The sequence below is a fragment of the Meriones unguiculatus genome, chromosome 16, assembly GCF_030254825.1.
Source record: "Meriones unguiculatus strain TT.TT164.6M chromosome 16, Bangor_MerUng_6.1, whole genome shotgun sequence".
NCBI classification, from domain to species: domain Eukaryota; kingdom Metazoa; phylum Chordata; class Mammalia; order Rodentia; family Muridae; genus Meriones; species Meriones unguiculatus.
Genome location: NC_083363.1, coordinates 31,853,394 through 31,871,139, shown reverse-complemented (window position 1 = coordinate 31,871,139; position 17,746 = coordinate 31,853,394). Strand labels below are relative to the sequence as shown.

The 17,746-nt window shown below is 49.6% G+C and overlaps 1 protein-coding gene across 4 annotated transcripts in view; it reads left to right on the top strand.

The window, feature by feature from the left end:
- The window catches only part of Daam2 (dishevelled associated activator of morphogenesis 2), a 105,247-nt gene that overhangs the window by 75,508 nt on the left and 11,993 nt on the right, over positions 1–17,746 (top strand). For 2 of the 4 annotated variants that reach the window (XM_021636237.2, XM_021636238.2), the window contains exons 11-19: positions 1,216–1,354; positions 4,709–4,767; positions 4,911–5,095; positions 5,637–5,933; positions 10,401–10,508; positions 13,367–13,473; positions 14,663–14,747; positions 16,894–17,000; positions 17,190–17,278. In XM_021636237.2, the coding sequence (XP_021491912.1) occupies positions 1,216–1,354; positions 4,709–4,767; positions 4,911–5,095; positions 5,637–5,933; positions 10,401–10,508; positions 13,367–13,473; positions 14,663–14,747; positions 16,894–17,000; positions 17,190–17,278 (1,176 nt within the window). Of the gene's footprint in view, positions 1–1,215; positions 1,355–4,708; positions 4,768–4,910; positions 5,096–5,636; positions 5,934–10,400; positions 10,509–12,488; positions 12,633–13,366; positions 13,474–14,662; positions 14,748–16,893; positions 17,001–17,189; positions 17,279–17,746 lie in introns of all 4 variants that reach the window. The other 2 variants (XM_060369639.1, XM_021636239.2) reach the window with 2 other exon arrangements.

The following is a 17,746-nucleotide window of genomic DNA, read 5'->3' as shown; positions in this document are numbered from 1 at the left end:
TGTGTGAATTCTTCATATACAGATGTTATTTTTGTTGGAGTCGGGCTTCAGATAAAATGTGTAGCTGTGAGCTGTGATCTGTCTTTACCCAGCATTCCTGAGGAACAATGAATGGGCAAGTTAGCAACACAGTGTCGGTAGAGTGGTGAGAGGAAGACAAAGCCAGTGAGCAGCACCAGGAAGCCAAGGTTCTCTGAACTCAGCCCAGAGGCCCCACAAATGACACAGCAATTAATGCTTATCTTCAAGAGGACCTGAGTTCAGGTTTTCAAAACACATGTTTGGTGTCTCACAAATACTTGTAACTCTAGCTCCAGGGCATCTGGCAACTTCTTCTGGTGTCCCTTTGAGGACACCCTCCCTCTCTCTCCCACACACATACACACTTTCCAAAACTCAGCCTAGAAACTCTTGGAAGGCACTGGACTCTGATTTCTTCTGTTCCCAGTGTCTCCCTGCTTGGTGGTCCATAAGCAATGAGAATGGACCCCTATCTTCTGTCTCTACATGGAGCTTTGAAAACACAACTGTCTAGCTTGTAGGAAGAATTTGATGTCAGGAATTGATACCCTAATAGCCATTAAGGATGAAGGAACCAAGGAAGGAGGGGGACTGACTATTTTGTGAAAAGGGAGTTCACATCTGGGTAGGCTGTAATCAGTGGGGTTGAGGAGACAAGAAGCCGTTGCCATCATAGTTCAAGGTCATCTACACCAAGAAGCCTCCCTGGGTTCCATTCATCCCTTCTTTAACTCATTCTGACAGCCTCAGCACATACCCAGAATCAGCTTCATCTTTTTCTGTAAAGTGAAAACAAAGATCATCATGAAAGTCTTGTTTTAAGTTTCCCCTGGAGCCTTCATTGTTCAGCATGTAATATTCTCAAACAGGTGCCTTTTATAGACAGTGGAAAAAGCCATTCACATGCCCAGGGCACAGTATGCCCAAGGTCTCAATGGGAAACAGGAAGCATTTCATGCTACAGAGAAATGATAGGAGGGCTGACCGGGCCATGAAAGGCTACCTTCAGATAACAAGAGTTAACTTGATTATGAGTCTCCGTGATTGGTACAGCACTACCTCTTCCACCAGACCAGTAGCTTCCTGAGAGAGGGGAGGGCTTGGTTTACTGGCCTGAGCCTAGTCAGTTATGCCAGAACAAGGGCTTCAGGGGTTCCAGGGCTCAGAACAAACACAGTGCCTTCTGTCCCTCAGACAAGCGGAATGGTGGCTACTTCCAGCAGTGGCAGCTCCTGGACCGCATCCTTCAGCAGATCGTCCTCCAGGATGAGCGGGGTGTGGACCCTGACCTGGCCCCACTGGAAAACTTCAACGTTAAGAACATCGTCAACATGTGAGTGCTGGCTGACCTTTGACTTGTCCTCTGTCATCTTTACGTCTCTCTCACTCTGGGTTCTCCCAGCAAAATTTCAGTTCTCTCTCCAACCTTATGTGAGTTTTTAGAAACTCTGTTCCACAGGACATGGAGACCCTGTCCAGTGTGGCAGTGACCAAAGCAATAGAAGGAAGGAAGGGAAGGAGAAAGGAAGGGAAGAAGGGAGGGACTGAGAAAGGGAGAGAAGGAGGGAGGAAAGGAGGGGGAAAAAGGAAAGGACAGAGGGAGAGAGGAAGCAGCAGAGGGAGGAAGGGGGGAAAGGGAAGGAAGGGAAAGAGAGAAGGGAGATTAGGAAGGAGGGAGGAGAGAAGGATAAAAGGAAGGAAGGAAGGGTTGGCTTCTTTTGACTCATGGCTGAGTGTCTAATCCATTCTGGCCAGATCTAGGGGTAGCTATCTGAGATGCAGGGAGAGATGGATGCTAGTGCTCTGCTGGCTCTCTTCCCTTTGTGAGGCCCAGGTCTCCAGGCCACATACTGGTGGGTTCCTTCCTGGTGAACCCAACCGAGGAAATTTCTCACAGATAAACCCAGAGGTTTGCCTCTGCAATGACTCCAGCTCCTGTGAAGGTGCCAATCAAGATTAAGCACAGAAACTACCACTATTTGGCCAATGAGTCCTGGGCATACATGGACTGGATTCTTTATTTTGTCTCATTGAAACGTGGCACAAGTCGTGAGATTACTGATGACTGTACATGGACAGCATGGGGATAGGCTCCACGTTCAACCCTCTGTTCTCCATGATGCACTGCAAGGCTTAGCCAGAGGGACTAAGAACATTACACAGAGCACTGGCCTGCAGGCTCATGAGCCAGCCCAGTCCTCCCATTCAAACTGAGAATTATTATTTGTTGTTTCTCTTTTGTTTTGTTTTGAAGTGTGCGTTCGCATGTTCATATGTGAATACATGCACAAGTAGGGTGTGAGTGTGGAATCCGAGGGACACCCTCGGATAGTATCCTCAGGCACACTGTCCATCTCCTTCGAGATGGATCTCTCTGATTAGGCTAGACTAGCCAGGAAGAGAGCCTCGGCAATCTCTCGGGGCTGTGATTACAGGTGCTCACCGCCTCACCCACTATCTAAGCAGGTTCCAGGGATCAAACTCAAGTCTGGCTCTTTACCCACTGAGCTACTGCCTCAGCATGCTCTTACACTTTACACAAACACAAGATAATGTGACAGCCACTGTGCAAGGTGTACATACCAGACTATCAGCACAGACATGGGGCATGTCCGTTTGAACATGAACCTGGGGATAAGGTTGTCAGAGCCCTAGAACTCTGAGTGTGGGTGTAGAAGGGCACACAGAAATCATTTATGTTTACATTGGTAAGCTAATAATAAGACATACCTTAATGCCCTGCTTATTTATTTATTTAATGTTGATATGAGTTTGAGCTAATTGTCCTTCAGGGGAGAAATTTCCTTCCTGATTTTGCATTTCAAAGTGGATTTTAAATGATTCTCGTTGTGTTTGCACAAATGATCAAGTGTTGATTTTATTCACCCCCTATCTGGCTTGCTGCTCAAGAGCAGAGTAAAGTCATCACAAAGTGGCTTAAATTTGGTGTCTGCAAATTCCATATAGGATTTACTGGGGAAACTTTTCCCCTGGCAGACATGATGATTCCGGGTGTCCGGTAAAGCTTCTGTGTCTTCTTGGGTGGCAGACAACTTTAAAATCATGTTAAGCTACTGCAAATGGGAGGGCTGACCCAAGTGTGACCAAGCCTTAAACGTCTCTCCTCTGAGGCTGCAGAGGTCAGAATAGGGATGGGGCGTGGTGGGTGGGAGAGGCAGGGGTAATCTATGTGTACGTATATGCATGTGCACATGCCTGTTCATGTGTGTGGTACGGCTGGCTTTTCTCTTCTTGTCTCTATTCCATCTCTCCTCTGACCCTTTCTGTGTCCCAGATCTACTAGCTAATGCAAGTTCCTGATGCCTTCAAGATGCGGCTGGGAACAGAAGGCAGGCCGGAGGAAGGGAAAGGTCTTAACGGATAGGCTGTGTGATAAAAGGCTTCCTGCTCCGTAGCTCTGCACAGAGAATTCCAAGAGTTCTTTGCTAAGAGCCTTGTCCTATAGAACACAACTCACGGATCATGCAAGAAGCTCCCCACCCCTGTCCGGCTGTTTGGCTGCCTTCGGTCCTCCCTCCTATCAACTCAAAGCAGCATACATGGGCCTACAGTTTGATGTTTTCAGTTATCTCCTAATTTGGACCCCTGGGCTTCATTGACAAACGGTATCAGCCAGGTTCATCAACAATGGTCCCAACTGACACCTGCTTCACTTACACAGGCTCTTGTGTCAACAGACTCTAGGGTTCCGCCAAGTCCCAGCACAGCCAGGCTGTCTGGTCGATTAGCCCTTCTTTACCATCTGCATTTGCTGGCCCCAAGTAGAACCCAGTCAACCCTGCATCCATCTCCAAATCATGGAACATAGTCAAAACTCTGTCCATTCCCAAGGAACCACTTCTTTGGATGGTAAAAGATGTAGTACCCCAGTGATCACAGCAGTGACCCTCCAAAGAAATCTCACTCTGGGCCAGCACGATTGCTCAGCAGTGAAGATGCGAGTTGCCAAGCCTAGGAGTTGAGTTCGATTCCTGGAATGAGGGACTCCACCTGGTTGAAGGAGAGAATAAACTCTCAATGCTGTCCCTTCTGATTTCCACATGCAGTAGCATGAAGTAAATACATAAACATATGTAAAAAGCTAATAATTACTGGGCTACCATGTTGGGATCCAATCCCTCATCGCTTTGAGATCTGAGGAAAAGCTAGTTTTAACACCTGTTAGAAGAGTGTGTTATGAATGAGGCTGGCCTGTATCCCAGATGTGGCCACAGTCCTGTTCCATCATTCCTCTGCTGTCAGGGTGGATGGCTTCCTATGGCCTTACACATTGGGCTGATATTTCTGGCTCTTAGATGCACTGATCTACTTTTACAAAGGTAGGGGAGTGTGCGTGTGACTGTGTGTGTGCGTGTGCATGTGTGTGCACGTGTGTGTTTGTGGAACTGAAGACAGCCTGAATTCAGTCCTCCATCTGTTACATATCTCTCATTCCCATCAAGCATCACACAGGTGTTGGATTGGAAGATGACTCGGAGTCCTTCCGGTTCTCATGGTCCATGAGGACAGAGTGAGAATGGTCAGGAATGGGACCTCGAGAGGCATCTGAGAGGTCTGTGCCTGCACAGATCAGAGATCAGGGTCTACCTCTAGGGAATAGAGGTGTCTATCTTCCAGGAAGATGTGAGGTGTCAAAAGTCATGTGCTCCCTTCCGCTTCTGAACAGGCTCATCAATGAGAATGAAGTGAAGCAGTGGCGGGACCAAGCAGAGAAGTTCCGGAAAGGTGAGAGCTCTGCCTAAGGCAACTACACCCCCTGAGCCACTTCCCATCCTGCCTGGGACCCCCTCTCCTCAGATGAAGCCACCCCTGTCCCCCACTCTCTCCTCTCACTTTCTCCCTCCCCCTTGTCTGCCCTCCCCCTCCAGAACACATGGAGCTCTTGAGCAGGCTAGAGAGAAAGGAGCGGGAATGCGAGACAAAGACGCTGGAGAAGGAAGAGATGATGAAGACACTGAACAAGATGAAGGACAAACTGGCCCGAGAGTCCCAGGAGCTGCGCCAAGCTAGGGGACAAGTGGCAGAGCTGGTAGCACAACTCAATGAAATCTCAGTACGCGGGCATCAACCCCTTCCCCCCTTTTATGTAGTTCAGCCAGTACCCTGAGAGGGCGGGGCAGGCACGGGGAGAAGACAAGAACCCCAAAATGAAGGAAAAGTGAAAGGAGGGCCTGGGACCACAACTGAAGTGGCTTTTTAGTCTGTGTGAATGAGCCCACAATGTTAACGAATTAGAAAAGAATGACCCTTCCTGCAGATGACACGCTGTTCCCAGAAGTGTATCTCAGACAGTGCAGGTAGAATTGCTGCCCCGTCCTTTGAGCTGGATGTCTTTGTGCAGTGAGAAGCCTGCACGACTGTATGCATCCATCCTGAAGTTTCACTTCGAAGTTTATAACTCTGGTCGCCTGTGTGTTTAACTTGTGTGTGTGTATGTGTGTGTGTGTTTGCGTGTTGAACTTGGTGTGGGGATGCAGATGCAGAGAGATGTGAAAGACTGCAAGTTCAGCAAGAAGTAAATGAGGATAACGTGGGGATTTGGTCAGCTTGAGTACTGATGGGTACACCATCTCGCCATTTTTGTCTCCTCACAGACCGGCCCAGTGTCTTCCCCGCCTCCCCCTGGAGGACCATTCACCTTGTCCTCCACAACAACCAATGATCTGCCTCCACCCCCACCTCCTCTCCCCTTTGCCTGCTGCCCACCCCCACCCGCACCTCCTCTCCCTCCTGGGGGGCCTCCCACTCCCCCAGGTGCCCCACCCTGCTTCAGCGCAAACCTGCCCCTGCCTCAGGACCCCTTCTCCAGCAACAATGCCCCACTCAGGAAAAAGCGCATCCCCCAGCCTTCACACCCGCTGAAGTCCTTCAACTGGGTCAAGCTGAATGAGGTAAGCAGCTCAGGGACCGGGCAGGCCCATGCCCTGCTCTTCATTCTCTTCTTGGTCTGGCACTAGGGTGGACATGGTGGGCACTGAAGATGGGTTTGCTGAGGTCGGGGGCTCATTGTCCCCTCTGAGGACACTAACACTGGGAGGATTGTTTGTTGTAGACTTGTGTTTACTGTCACTTGCCAATGAACCAGTGTATGCTGAGGTGAGTGGAGAAGCAGACATTAGGGGGCGAAGGAGATGGCTCAGTGGACAAAAGTGTTTGGTCTGTAAGCATGGGGAGCTGAGTTTGAACCTATCATCCACATAAAAAGAAGAAGGAAAAAAAATCCAGTGATGGCTGTTCATGCTTTTAACCCCAGCACTGGGGGACAATGACCCCAGGGGCTTACTAGCTAGCTGGTCTAACCAAAGTGATAAGCTTTCAGCTCAGTGAGAGACCTGAGGGAATGAGGCAGGCACGATGGAGGAAGGAACGGTGCTGCCTTGTGAGAGCCTGAAGCGCTCTCAGAGCTGGAAGATGGACTGAGAGATGGCTTGGCCCCTAACCCATCCTAGTGTGCCTCTAACTGTGCCACTCGCAGAAATCCCTTGCCTGGTCTGTTACCATAGTTTGCTTGTCCACTGTGGTCTCTAAGATCCTTCCACTTGTGGCTTCCCAGTCTGGGTGGAAACATGGATTACGAATACAGACCACTCACAGGCTGCTGAGTTTTCAACCTACCTGTATCAGCATTTCAAAGCTTAAAACTCAGAGACTGAGCCACCAACCAGGGAGGCTGCATGGAACTGATCTAGGCCCTCTGCATACACATTACAGTTGTGTAGCTTGGTCTTCCTGTGGGTCCTAGCAGTGGAAGCAGAGGCTGTCTCTGACTCTTTTCCCTGCTTTAGGAACCCTTTCCCTACTGTGTTGCCTCATCCAGCCTCAATACTGAGGGAAGGTGCCTAGTCTAACTGCAATTTCATATGCCTTGGTTAATTGATATCCATGGGAAGCCTGACATTTTCTGAAGAGAAATGGAGGAGGAGTGGATTGGGGAGGAGAGGGGAGGTGGGAGAAAGGGACTGGGAAGAGAGCAGAAGGAGAAACTGTGATCTGGATATATATATATATATATGCTTATAGATATAGATATACATATATATGCTTATAGATATAGATATATCTCCTGGCAACTTCTCTAGGCAGCAGCTCTGACCTGCACCTGCTTTCTGATGGGACAGTAAGAAAGTAACAGGCCTGGAGCACATGAGCAGGCAATGGGCATTCCAGAAAAAGATGTTAGTTTGTACTTGCAACTTATAATTTTTTTTTAATGTAGCAAGTTAGGGGCCAGTGAGATGGGTCAGTGCAAAAAGGTGCTTGCTGCTAAGCCTGGCAACCTGACTCCAGTCCCTGGAAACCATGAGGTGGAAGGAGAGAACAGACTCCTCCAAGTTGACTTCTAGCCTTGACACCTGTGTGAAGTGGCATGTGCCCCCCCAATAAATAAATGTGAAAATAGTTTTAATGCAATGTGAACAACTAGATAGATCACTCAGTTTGAAAAGAACTTATCACACAAGCTGAGGACCTGATCCCTAGCACTCACATGAAAAAAAAAAAGAGAGAGAGAGAACAGGAAGAAGAAGAAGAGGAGGAGGAGGAGGAGGAGGAGGAGGAGGAGGAGGAGGAAGTAGTTGTTGCACGTGATGGCATGGGCTTGATCCCAGCACTGAAAAGGCAGAGAATGGACAATCCCTGGGGCTCTCTGGCTGGCCAGCCTAGGCTATCTCAATTCCAGGACAGTGAGGAACACCGCCTGCAGATGACCTAGTCTACACGTGTTCAGTACACACGTGTTCATGTATACATGCATATGCACAAGCATGCCTCCATATGTGTGTACCCACTCACACATATGTATTTCCCCCTAAAATGTGTTAAATTACGGGATGTGGCAGGGATTAAGAGAATACAGTCAAGGACTGGTGAGACGCCTCAGGCAGCAAAGGGCTGACTGTGTCTACCTGTTGACTTGAGTTCAATCCCAGAAACCAATGCAAAGGTGGAAGGAGAGAACTGGTTCTGCAAAGTTGCCCTCTGACCTTCACGTGTGCATGACGTGGCATGAAAATGTCTGTGAATATGTATCATATATATCACAGCAGCAACTACAAGAAAGCGCAGACAAGATCATCAATAGTTTCTATGACCCTGTCATGATACTGGCCTTTGTCCTTAGTGTTTTTCTCTATGGTCCAATATTACTAAAGGCCACACGAACCCCTAGGGACCCAGAGTAGGGTAGTGTGTACCCTTCCTTCATCCATGGGATGGAAGCATACTGAGTATATTTGACAACCTACTATTGAGTCCCAAGCTTTTAATTCTGTGACAGGGCTTCCTATCTGTAAACTGGGATCACCACAATGCCCTCCAAAGAATGGCTGTGAAGACTGACTTCTAGAACATTTACAAAACACTCAGACCAATGGATGACATGAGCAGAGTCTTATTACACATGAGCTCTAAATATATCGTATGATTCTCATGTCAATGTAGTTGAACTATGCTCCCCTGAGACTTGGTTTCCCACTTGTGTTATAGGGTTAAAATAAAATCATTTCATTTGCCCACAGATCACATGATGGCAGGGGCAGAAATGTCAGTCAATGGGTCTGCCTGGCCCCAAAAGTGACGCCATGTGAGGGAGCCATCATGGAGCATAGTCCTGGGAAAATGCTGTGTGGCTCTTCTGTGGCTATCTCCAGGGGTCAGGACTCCCAGGAATCTAGGCTAGAGATGGCAGAGTGTTGGAAAAACTAAATTGGAGAATTATCATTCACGGTGGATATACCAGGGAGATTTGATGGAAGTTGTGATGTGGTGATTATGAGAAAGGGCCCAGCCCCCAGGATGCTTCTATGAAGGGATGAAAACATTGACAGATGTGTGGGTCAGGCTGTGTTTGAGAAGCAGTGAAGTTGAGGTGATTGGTTGGTCACATTGAATACCCAAGCACTCCAGTCCCTCTGTCCTTGCGCTGACCTCCAGAGAACACAAAGGAGTGGAAACTTTACTCTTATGGGTCTCCCCACTCCCACCCCTGTACAGGGGATCCTGGGTCCCCAGGTCCCCACATTGCTTCAGTTGGATCTCCTCCCTGTCTTCTTCGTTCAGTTCCCATCCCATCCTTTCTCTCTGCCTCCTACATCTTCCTTTCTAGGGGCCCAGTTTCTTTCTCTAGCCCCTTCCTCTATCCTACATATGCTCCTGAATGTATACAGAGACACAGACACATGCACATGCACACACTGACACACACACACAGAGACACACAGCCACACATACACACAGTGGTTGTTTCCACCATGAAAAGAATGTGTCTGTGTTGGCTTTGGCCAATTGCCTGTATCCCTTGCTGCTGTGAGCTTCCCAGCCCAGCATTCCACATGAGGGTCCCTGGCCTTCGGAAGGCCACAGGAATGTCTCCTCCCTCTTGACTCTAGCCTAGCCTCCCCTTCTCAGAGTTTAAGAAAACAGAAGTGAGTGAAAGGTACACTCTCTCAAATGTGAGGAGGCAATGTAGAAAGGGGTGTTAGGGAGGCCTCTAGACAGATGAAAGTAGGTGACCGGGTAATTTCAGCTCCAAAGACTAATGTTCTAGATGAGATGAGAATTCTTGAAGGAGGGGTTGCATGATGGGGGGTGCGCTCCTGGTCCATGCTTGTCCTCCATGTTCCCATCCTCTGGACCGTCAACATGATGATACAAGATTGCCGGTGCAGTATGGGCTTCTATAGACCCTAGCCCAGGAGTCCTCCAAAAGGATGGGACAGTGCCTCAATTGAGAGAGCTGGAAATTGGAAACTTATAGGTCTGTTGCAATCATAAAAGATGGGCACACCTTCCCTGGCCCTGACAAACAGGAACTCGAGGCAAGTTCTGCTGATCCTAGCAGAGTCACCATGTGGGGCCAGCATGTCCCAGCTTTTGGCACATGTGTACTTTATGGGAATCAGGAAAAGTAGGAACAAGATCCTGGGAAAGAAAATGACCATCTCAGATCCACGGAATGCAGTCTCTGCTGAGTCCATATATGTGTGAGTCACAATGCTTCCAGGGACTGTAGTCAGAGGAGAGGCCTGTGAGAATGTTGCCTTTGGTTGGGTTTTTCTGAAAGAAGCATAGAGCCCTTCCTTTTATACCTGTGCTCCAACTCTCCAGTGATTCCAGTAATTTCTGAGATGCTTCCATACCGCCTCCCATGAAAGGAGGGCTGAGGAGGCAGTGCCCGGAGCAGAGTATTGAAGAGAAAGGTTGGAAAGGGGTGGTGTAATTGCACCCCGTTCTGGAAGTCTGAGAGCCTGGCCACTGAAACATGTACCTTTGTGGACTGGTGGGGTTAGGGACATTTTGGCATCTCTGTCATGGAGGAGCCAGGGTCAACCATGCATTCTTCTCCTTACCCTGAATCTCAGGAGCGTGTCTCTGGTACCGTGTGGAATGAGATTGATGACATGCAGGTATTTCGGATTCTGGACCTGGAAGAATTTGAAAAAATGTTCTCAGCATATCAGAGGCACCAGGTAAGACTGTACCCTTTGGTCTCCTGGATCTTGACTTTCAATCTTGACTTATACACACACACACACAAAAACATACACACATGCACACATGCACACACGTCTACCTACAGAGAGGTTAAGGTTATATAGAAACTGATGGATGCTGCTGCATGCCACTTCAAAGGATCAAGAGTGGGGCTGGATCCTGGAAGGCGCTGTACTGTTCTGCTAAGTTTCTGTATATATGGCCAGTTGCTGCAGCCATGGAGACTGGAAAGGAAGTTGGTTTGCTGCCAGATGAAGGTCTAAAAATGATAATCACTTGTAGGGACCCCCAGGGGTATTTATTGTCAGTCCTCATCTTCCAATATTGAATGACTCTGAAGATGGGTGGGGCCCTGGAATCTGAGTGCAACTGTCATGCCTGGGGGCCTTTCCCCAGGTCCACTTGGTAATGGCCCTTGTTTTCTCTGTGTGTCTTCTAAGGTTTGTGTGTACATTTCTTCATCTGTGCTTGCCCAGGACTCCAGCTTTGAGGACTTCTGGTATACTCAGGGGTCCTGAGCTCTGGTTGGTGGCTAGATGCTGAGGCCTGCCTCCGACAGATCTGCAGAGGATGCCCTGCTTTGCTTTTTACCAACTCTAGACCCAGAGATGACTCTTTGAGAGACAGTCAGGTCCAAGGTCATATGGGTCCCATCCAAAGGAGTAGTGTGGAGTTGATACTCTAGCCCCGTCTTAGGGTTCCAGATAAAACAAATGATTATTTCTTTGATTCAAATGTGGTTGCCTGTGACATCTGATCTCCCACTCTTAATTCCAAAGCAGCATTCTAGTTCATGCTGTGGTTGAGCTGACATGGTCATGGGCAGTGGTCAAGGCTGTGGGAGCTGGGAAGAATTATCTCAACACCTGTGCCCTGAGTCGCTGGTGGGGTGTATGGATGTATCAGACATGGCAAGGCCACACCTCCCCTTCATTTGTGGGTCCTTCTTAGGGGTGTTGGACTGGCCTCTCCAGACTCCAAGGCCCTGAGCTGGGATAGGAGACAGTCAGGATGGAGTTCATGTGTGGTGTAAGGCCTCCCAGCTTGTTGAGAAGTCTGAAAACCCCTCCGATCAGCCCACTTCTTGCTGCTGAGCCCTCACAGCTCACGGGGCCTCGCTCACATCAGTGTGGAGGCCTGGAGTCACAGCAGTCAGGCTAGAACAATGCCAGAAGTCAAACTTGCCTAGCTACTACCCTCTGGAGCACAGAAGGTCCTGAGTCCTCTCTATGTCCTGGGTGGGTTCTGAGCTGGCGTCTTCAAGTCCATCGGTGTCAGGAAGGAAGACCTGGGGCAAGCTGTACTCCTCAGTCCCCTTAGACAACAGATAAGCAAGGATAAGGGGCAACGTCAGGGTCACCTCCTCTTCCTGCCCCAGAAGTGGGGACTACCTCGGGCTTCTGATTCAAGTTCATGTGTCAATAAAGAGTTCATCTGGGTAGAGAAACACTCTCTGTGCTCTCTGCCAGTTCTCAGCAGAGACAAAGAAAAAAAAAACTAGTGGTCTAAGATCAGGGTCCCAGTTCTCATGTTTGGGGACTACTTGGCCCAAGTAGGCACCTCCCTGGTCCCAAAGTGGAGGCTGCCTGGTGTTTGCTTCTCCAGCTTCTCTGGGTGCATGTCTGCCTTGAACTGCTGTTGATGAGTATTTCCGGGTTCCTGACTCCTGTACCGGGGACACAATGGACAGAATAGATCCCAAGGATGCCCACATTTGTCCTGATGTTCCTGAGTCCCTGGCCTATTGACTAACATTGTGCATGTTTAATTCTCTGATGGCTGTGGCCGCTGCCTGCCTAGGAGCTGATAACTAACATGATTCTCCGCAGGTGAGTCACTCTCGGGGCTCTGAACGTTCTGTCTCTTACCCACTGTCCTGGGCTGTAGCCTGGAACTGGGTCCATGACAGAAGGCTTGCCTGCACTTTCTCCAGCCTTTATTGCTCATCCATGTAGGGTGGCATGCAGGAGGGTCCCCAGAGAGAGAGAGGAAATGTGAGAGATGGAGGGACTGCGAGCAGATCTCTGCCAGCCAAGAAGGCGAATGTCCACAGAACTGAAATGGCTTCTAGGTCTATGCTATCACCTACCAGTGCCAAGGCAAGGCTTTCCAACATAGCTACACATGTTGGGCACGGCACAACTCCAGAGGGAAAATCCACAAAGATAATGGCGTGCTTGGCAGGCCCTGGAGTTGTGTGCCTTGGAACATGTGCTCTGGGAAAGTCCCTAGAGTCATGGTTGTCTGCTAGACAGGCTCCCGAGTCCCTGACCTGGGGTCCAACAGAAGGAGGTTCAAGATCTTTGATTTCTGCCTACTGGTATCCTAGAGGTGAATTCAGTATGGATTCTGCCTCTGTTTTTCCAAATTCCCTTGTAAAATCCTTTAGTCCTTGCTATATTAAGATAGGCTGGGATTCTCAGGAGTTAGAAATTATGGCCTTGTGGGGGTTTGAATCAAGTTCTCGTCATAAGCTTGGGGAGGCTATGGTGGGTGTAAGTGGATGACAGGGGACACCTTATTCCCTGCAGCCAGAGAGATCAATTATGGCTTCCATTCGGGCAGCTCCTTTCCTGGGTTTCCAAGAGAGTCTGAGCTCTAAGATGGGGCCCCTTCACTACCCTCCATCCTTTCTAGCCCAGGGTGGTCCTAGATCCTCTCACAAGAGTTAGTTGATGGTTAAACCCCCAATCTCTCACATCTTCTCTTTCTCTTTGTCTATGCCCACTGGGTCAGGGCATCCCCTCATTGAAAGGAGGGTACTGGTCTGGGAGGTGGGAAAGAAGATGGGGGCACCTACCTCAGTGCTCCCTCCTTAACTCATCATTTGCAGAAAGAACTGGGCTCCACGGAAGACCTATACCTAGCCTCCCGCAAGGTTAAAGAACTGTCAGTCATTGATGGCCGGAGAGCACAGAACTGTATCATTCTTCTCTCCAAGTAGGTACTCACCTGTAGCAGGGAAATGGACCCCCAAGAAATAGCTAAAAATGGGTAGTGGAGGGGCTGAAAAACAAATAAATCCGTGGTAGAATGCTTGCTGGTCTGCCCAGCATGCACCAGGCCCTGGGTTAATTCTGGGCCCCGCAAAACAGCAAATATGGTGGTTGAGCTGCGGGCCTGGGGAAAGGTGGCAGCAGAGGAACAGGGTGATGAGGGTGGCCTTACCTCTCTGACTTCCCCGAAGGAGAGGAGAGATGGATAGTGACTTTGACCCCTGTCCTACAAGCCCATTTTAAACAACAGCATGGGACTCTTCGGACAGGAAGCTGCCCGTGTCCACGAGGCTCCTGCCTAGCATCTGGGAGCGGAGCTGCTCTAAGCCCAAGGAGGGCCCACTTGGCTTAGGCCTGGGAGCGGCATGATCTCAGCCTGCAAGCATTTCCCTGGGCCTTAGAACAAACAAGCAGTATCTGTTAACAGCACCGCTTCTGTGTGGGGCCTCCCCCAGGCAGGGTCAGGGGCACCGCCCCAAGCTCTATTCTTAGTGCTGCCAACAGCCTCCTCTGGGACATCTGCCCCCTCTAGCCTCCCACAAATTGCCTGGCCTGACTTTCTTCCATTGAGTGTGGGGGTGGTGCTGGTAGGGGACTGTGGGTCCCCTGGAATCCTCAGGGGATGCGTACCTGGAGGGTGTAGAAGGGCTATGTGGGGGTGAGCAGAGGCTTCTGGAAGGCTAACGGGAGCCGGGTGGGAAGTGGGTGTGTCAGAGACAGAAGGAACAAGGTTGTTCACGAAGAGATCTGCTGACACCCTGCTCTGTCCTCCCGTGGAGTGGAGATGCTGAAGACAGTTGAGGTGGGAGGGAGGGGTGGAGGAGGAAAAGGAGACTGGTCGGAATGCCCCTGCCTGTCCCTCTTAATACCGCGTGTCTCATCGGCTCTGATGAAGCTCAAGCAGGACATCGGGGACTCGGGCTTTGATGGGAGCTAAAACACTCATCATTGGCTATATGGGTGTGTTGTATTTCCTCTCTATTAAAATTAGACTCTATTATGAAATTGGCCCGGGAAGGCTTTGTAGAGAAGGAAGAAGAAGGGGTTCAGATTGAGGGCTCAGACAATGTGGAAAGAAACCCAGGGGCTGTCCTGAAGGCTAGGCCAGGCTGCTCAGCAGTGGTTTATTGCAGGTTGAAGCTTTCTAATGAGGAGATCAGACAAGCCATCTTGAGGATGGATGAACAAGAAGACCTCGCTAAGGACATGCTGGAGCAGGTGAGAACCCTCAGGGGAGGAGAGGAGCCCAACCTGGGGGAAGCCATACTACTTCCTACGCCATCCCAGAAAGGTTGGTGCCCTTGGGTCAAAGAGACTTGGGTCTGGAGGCACGGAGGAGTTTCTAGAAACTTCCCTGGACTAGCTTTTCCTTTGAAACGTGCTGCCAGAGAACTTTGTGGCCTCTGCAAGGTCTCAAGCAGGAATCAAGATGGCAACGGTCATTTCCTCCTCAAATCTCCTATGTTCTTTAAGAAAGACCTGGGGAATGGCAAACGGGCATGCTGCCAATTGGACTTCATTAAAATGAGGAGCACAATTGCCAAGCATGCATGAAGTCCTGGATTCCATGCCCAGGACCCCAGAAACTGACTGTGGTATTGAACATCTGTACCCCCAGACCTGTGGGCTTGAGGCCAATCCAGGCTTCGTGAGGCTCTGGATCAAGAGAGGAGCTGGGCTGCTGGAGCGGTGGCTCAGCAGTCAGAAGCGCTTGCTGCCCCTCACAGAGGACCCAAGTTCATTCCCTGGCACACACGGTGGCTCACAGCATCCACAACTTTCGGGGATCTGACTCCCTCGTTCTCCCTCAGTGGGCAGGCACCAGGCACACGTGTGGTACAGACAAAACACCCATACGCATAAATTAAAATAAAATTTAAAAAAATATAAAGAAGAAAAAGATCCAGCATCAGTCAAGGGACATAGCATTTCTCTCTGGTGACAGCAAGCTAAAGTGCAGGAGATATTTTCCAAGTGTACATACAACAAATGGTGTGTATTTGTGGTAAGGCATGTTACAGATCGATGCGAATGTGGCAAAAAAACAAAAACAAAAAACAAAAAAAAAGCAGTTTGAAACTAAGCTGAACAGGCAATTTATGAAACCCAGTGTCTGGTACTCGGTGAGCACAGGAATGGCCCCAATGTCAGTAGTGACAAGAGAAACCCAGTAACCAACAGGAGAGGGCTAGCAGCATACCCACCCGTTAGCTACAATTAAAGGCCTACAGCCACATGCTGACAAGGGTGGGGCAGAACTGGAGTCGCCATTCATCTCTGTCCGCAAAGCTATTTGGCGTGGCTATTAAGCCACACATCTGCCCTGCTGCCTAGGAACGGCACATTTAGGCACATACTGAAGAGAGGCCAATATACACGTTAAAAGACGTACACAGACATAATGATAGCAACTTGACTCATTAACCCTCCCGAAGGGTGAACAACCCCACTGATCGTTAATAGGAGAGTGGATAAGCAGACTGTGGCACATCCCTTCAGTGGAATACTAGTAAGCAGTAAGTAGAGACAAACCAGTGGTACCCAGCATGGATGAATCTTAGACGTTGAGTGATGCAAATTGGACTTAGTGACTTGGCTGATTTTCTGTGTCTATGACAAAATACCTGAGATATTAGCTAACCTATAAAGAAGAGGACTTGGCTCGTGGCTCTGGAGGCTGGGAAGTCCAAGAGCGTGGTGCTTCTTGGCACCTGGTGAGGTCTGGGGCTGTATCAAAGCATGGCGGAAGGCATCGTGGGAGGAGACAGAGCTGGCGCTGTAACTTGGATTTCTCTTTCTCTTGTCAGGGCCAATAATGCCACTACTAAGGTCCTACCTTTGTGACCTCATCCTAATGATCTCCAAAAGGCTCCACTGCCAGATGTCATTAACCTGTGAATCTGGAGGTTACCACACAAAGAACACTGGCTGTTCTTACAGATGACCAGTGTTTATTCCCAGCACTCACCTCTCACCAACCTCTGTAACTCTAGTTTGAAACCCCCTCTCCTGGTCTCTGCAGGAACTGCTCACACATGATGCGCTTACACAGTGAGGTAAAACACCTGAGCTCTCTACATAGCCAGGCTGACCTCAAAATTGATGTGTAGAGCAGATTGGCCTCAACTTGCTAGGTAACTCAAGCTTGCCTTGGAATTGGCATATAGACAAGGTTGGCCTTGAACTTGCTAGGTAACGCAGGCTCTACTCAAAAATTGGTATGTAGTCCAGGCTTGTCTTGAATCCTCCTGCCTCAGCAGGCCCTTTCCCATATTGAGCAGAGGCAACGCATGAGCTTCTCTACACCTCATGCTGTATGCACTGCTCAAGAGCTCCCCATCTGACTCACGCCTGCTCTTTGCAGCTCCTCAAGTTCATCCCCGAGAAGAGTGACATTGACCTCCTGGAGGAACACAAACATGAGATTGAGCGGATGGCGCGTGCAGACCGATTCCTCTATGAAATGAGCAGGTAAGATGGGCACCAGACCCAGCAGCAGGGAGGAGGTTCAGGGCCCGGCTCTGCACGGGGTATAGCAGGAGAGGCAGGGGTGAGGTAGCAGCGCTGATCAAGGAAGGGAAGGGAAGGATGGCCCAGGAGGAGGCTGGAGCTGCCCTGGGGCCACAGAGCCACCTGTGACGCAGCCCGCCCTGTCCACAGGATCGACCACTACCAGCAGCGGCTGCAAGCCCTCTTCTTCAAGAAGAAGTTCCAGGAACGGCTGGCTGAGGCCAAACCCAAAGTAGAAGGTAGGGCTGGGGCCTGCAGTGCTCGCCTGGAGTGGGGGAGGTGACTGGGGATTGAGGATTGGGGTGGAGGGAAATTTCTGCCTTACCCCGACCGCAGAGAGATGCCTAAGGGAAGGATAACATTTAAAATTATGCCATTTATATTTTGCAGCAGGGTTTCCTGTAGTCTAGGCTAGCCTCCAGTTTACTGTGTAGCTGAGGCTAGCCTGGAGCTCCCAATCTTCCTGCCTCTACGTTCCAAGTGATGGGAGTACAGGAATGTACCACCAATTTGAAACTATGATTATTAGGGAGAAATGTGCTTGTTTATGTTAGCTTACATGCCAACCATATGGTGTTTTCCTCTGCCTTGGCACTGGATCCCCGGGGTGGGGCACCTTTTGACTTCTGCCCAAGCCTGGGACAGAAAGGATGAGGAAATAGGAATGTAGTCAGCATCCTTCTTGGGACCTGGCATGCACAGAGTCG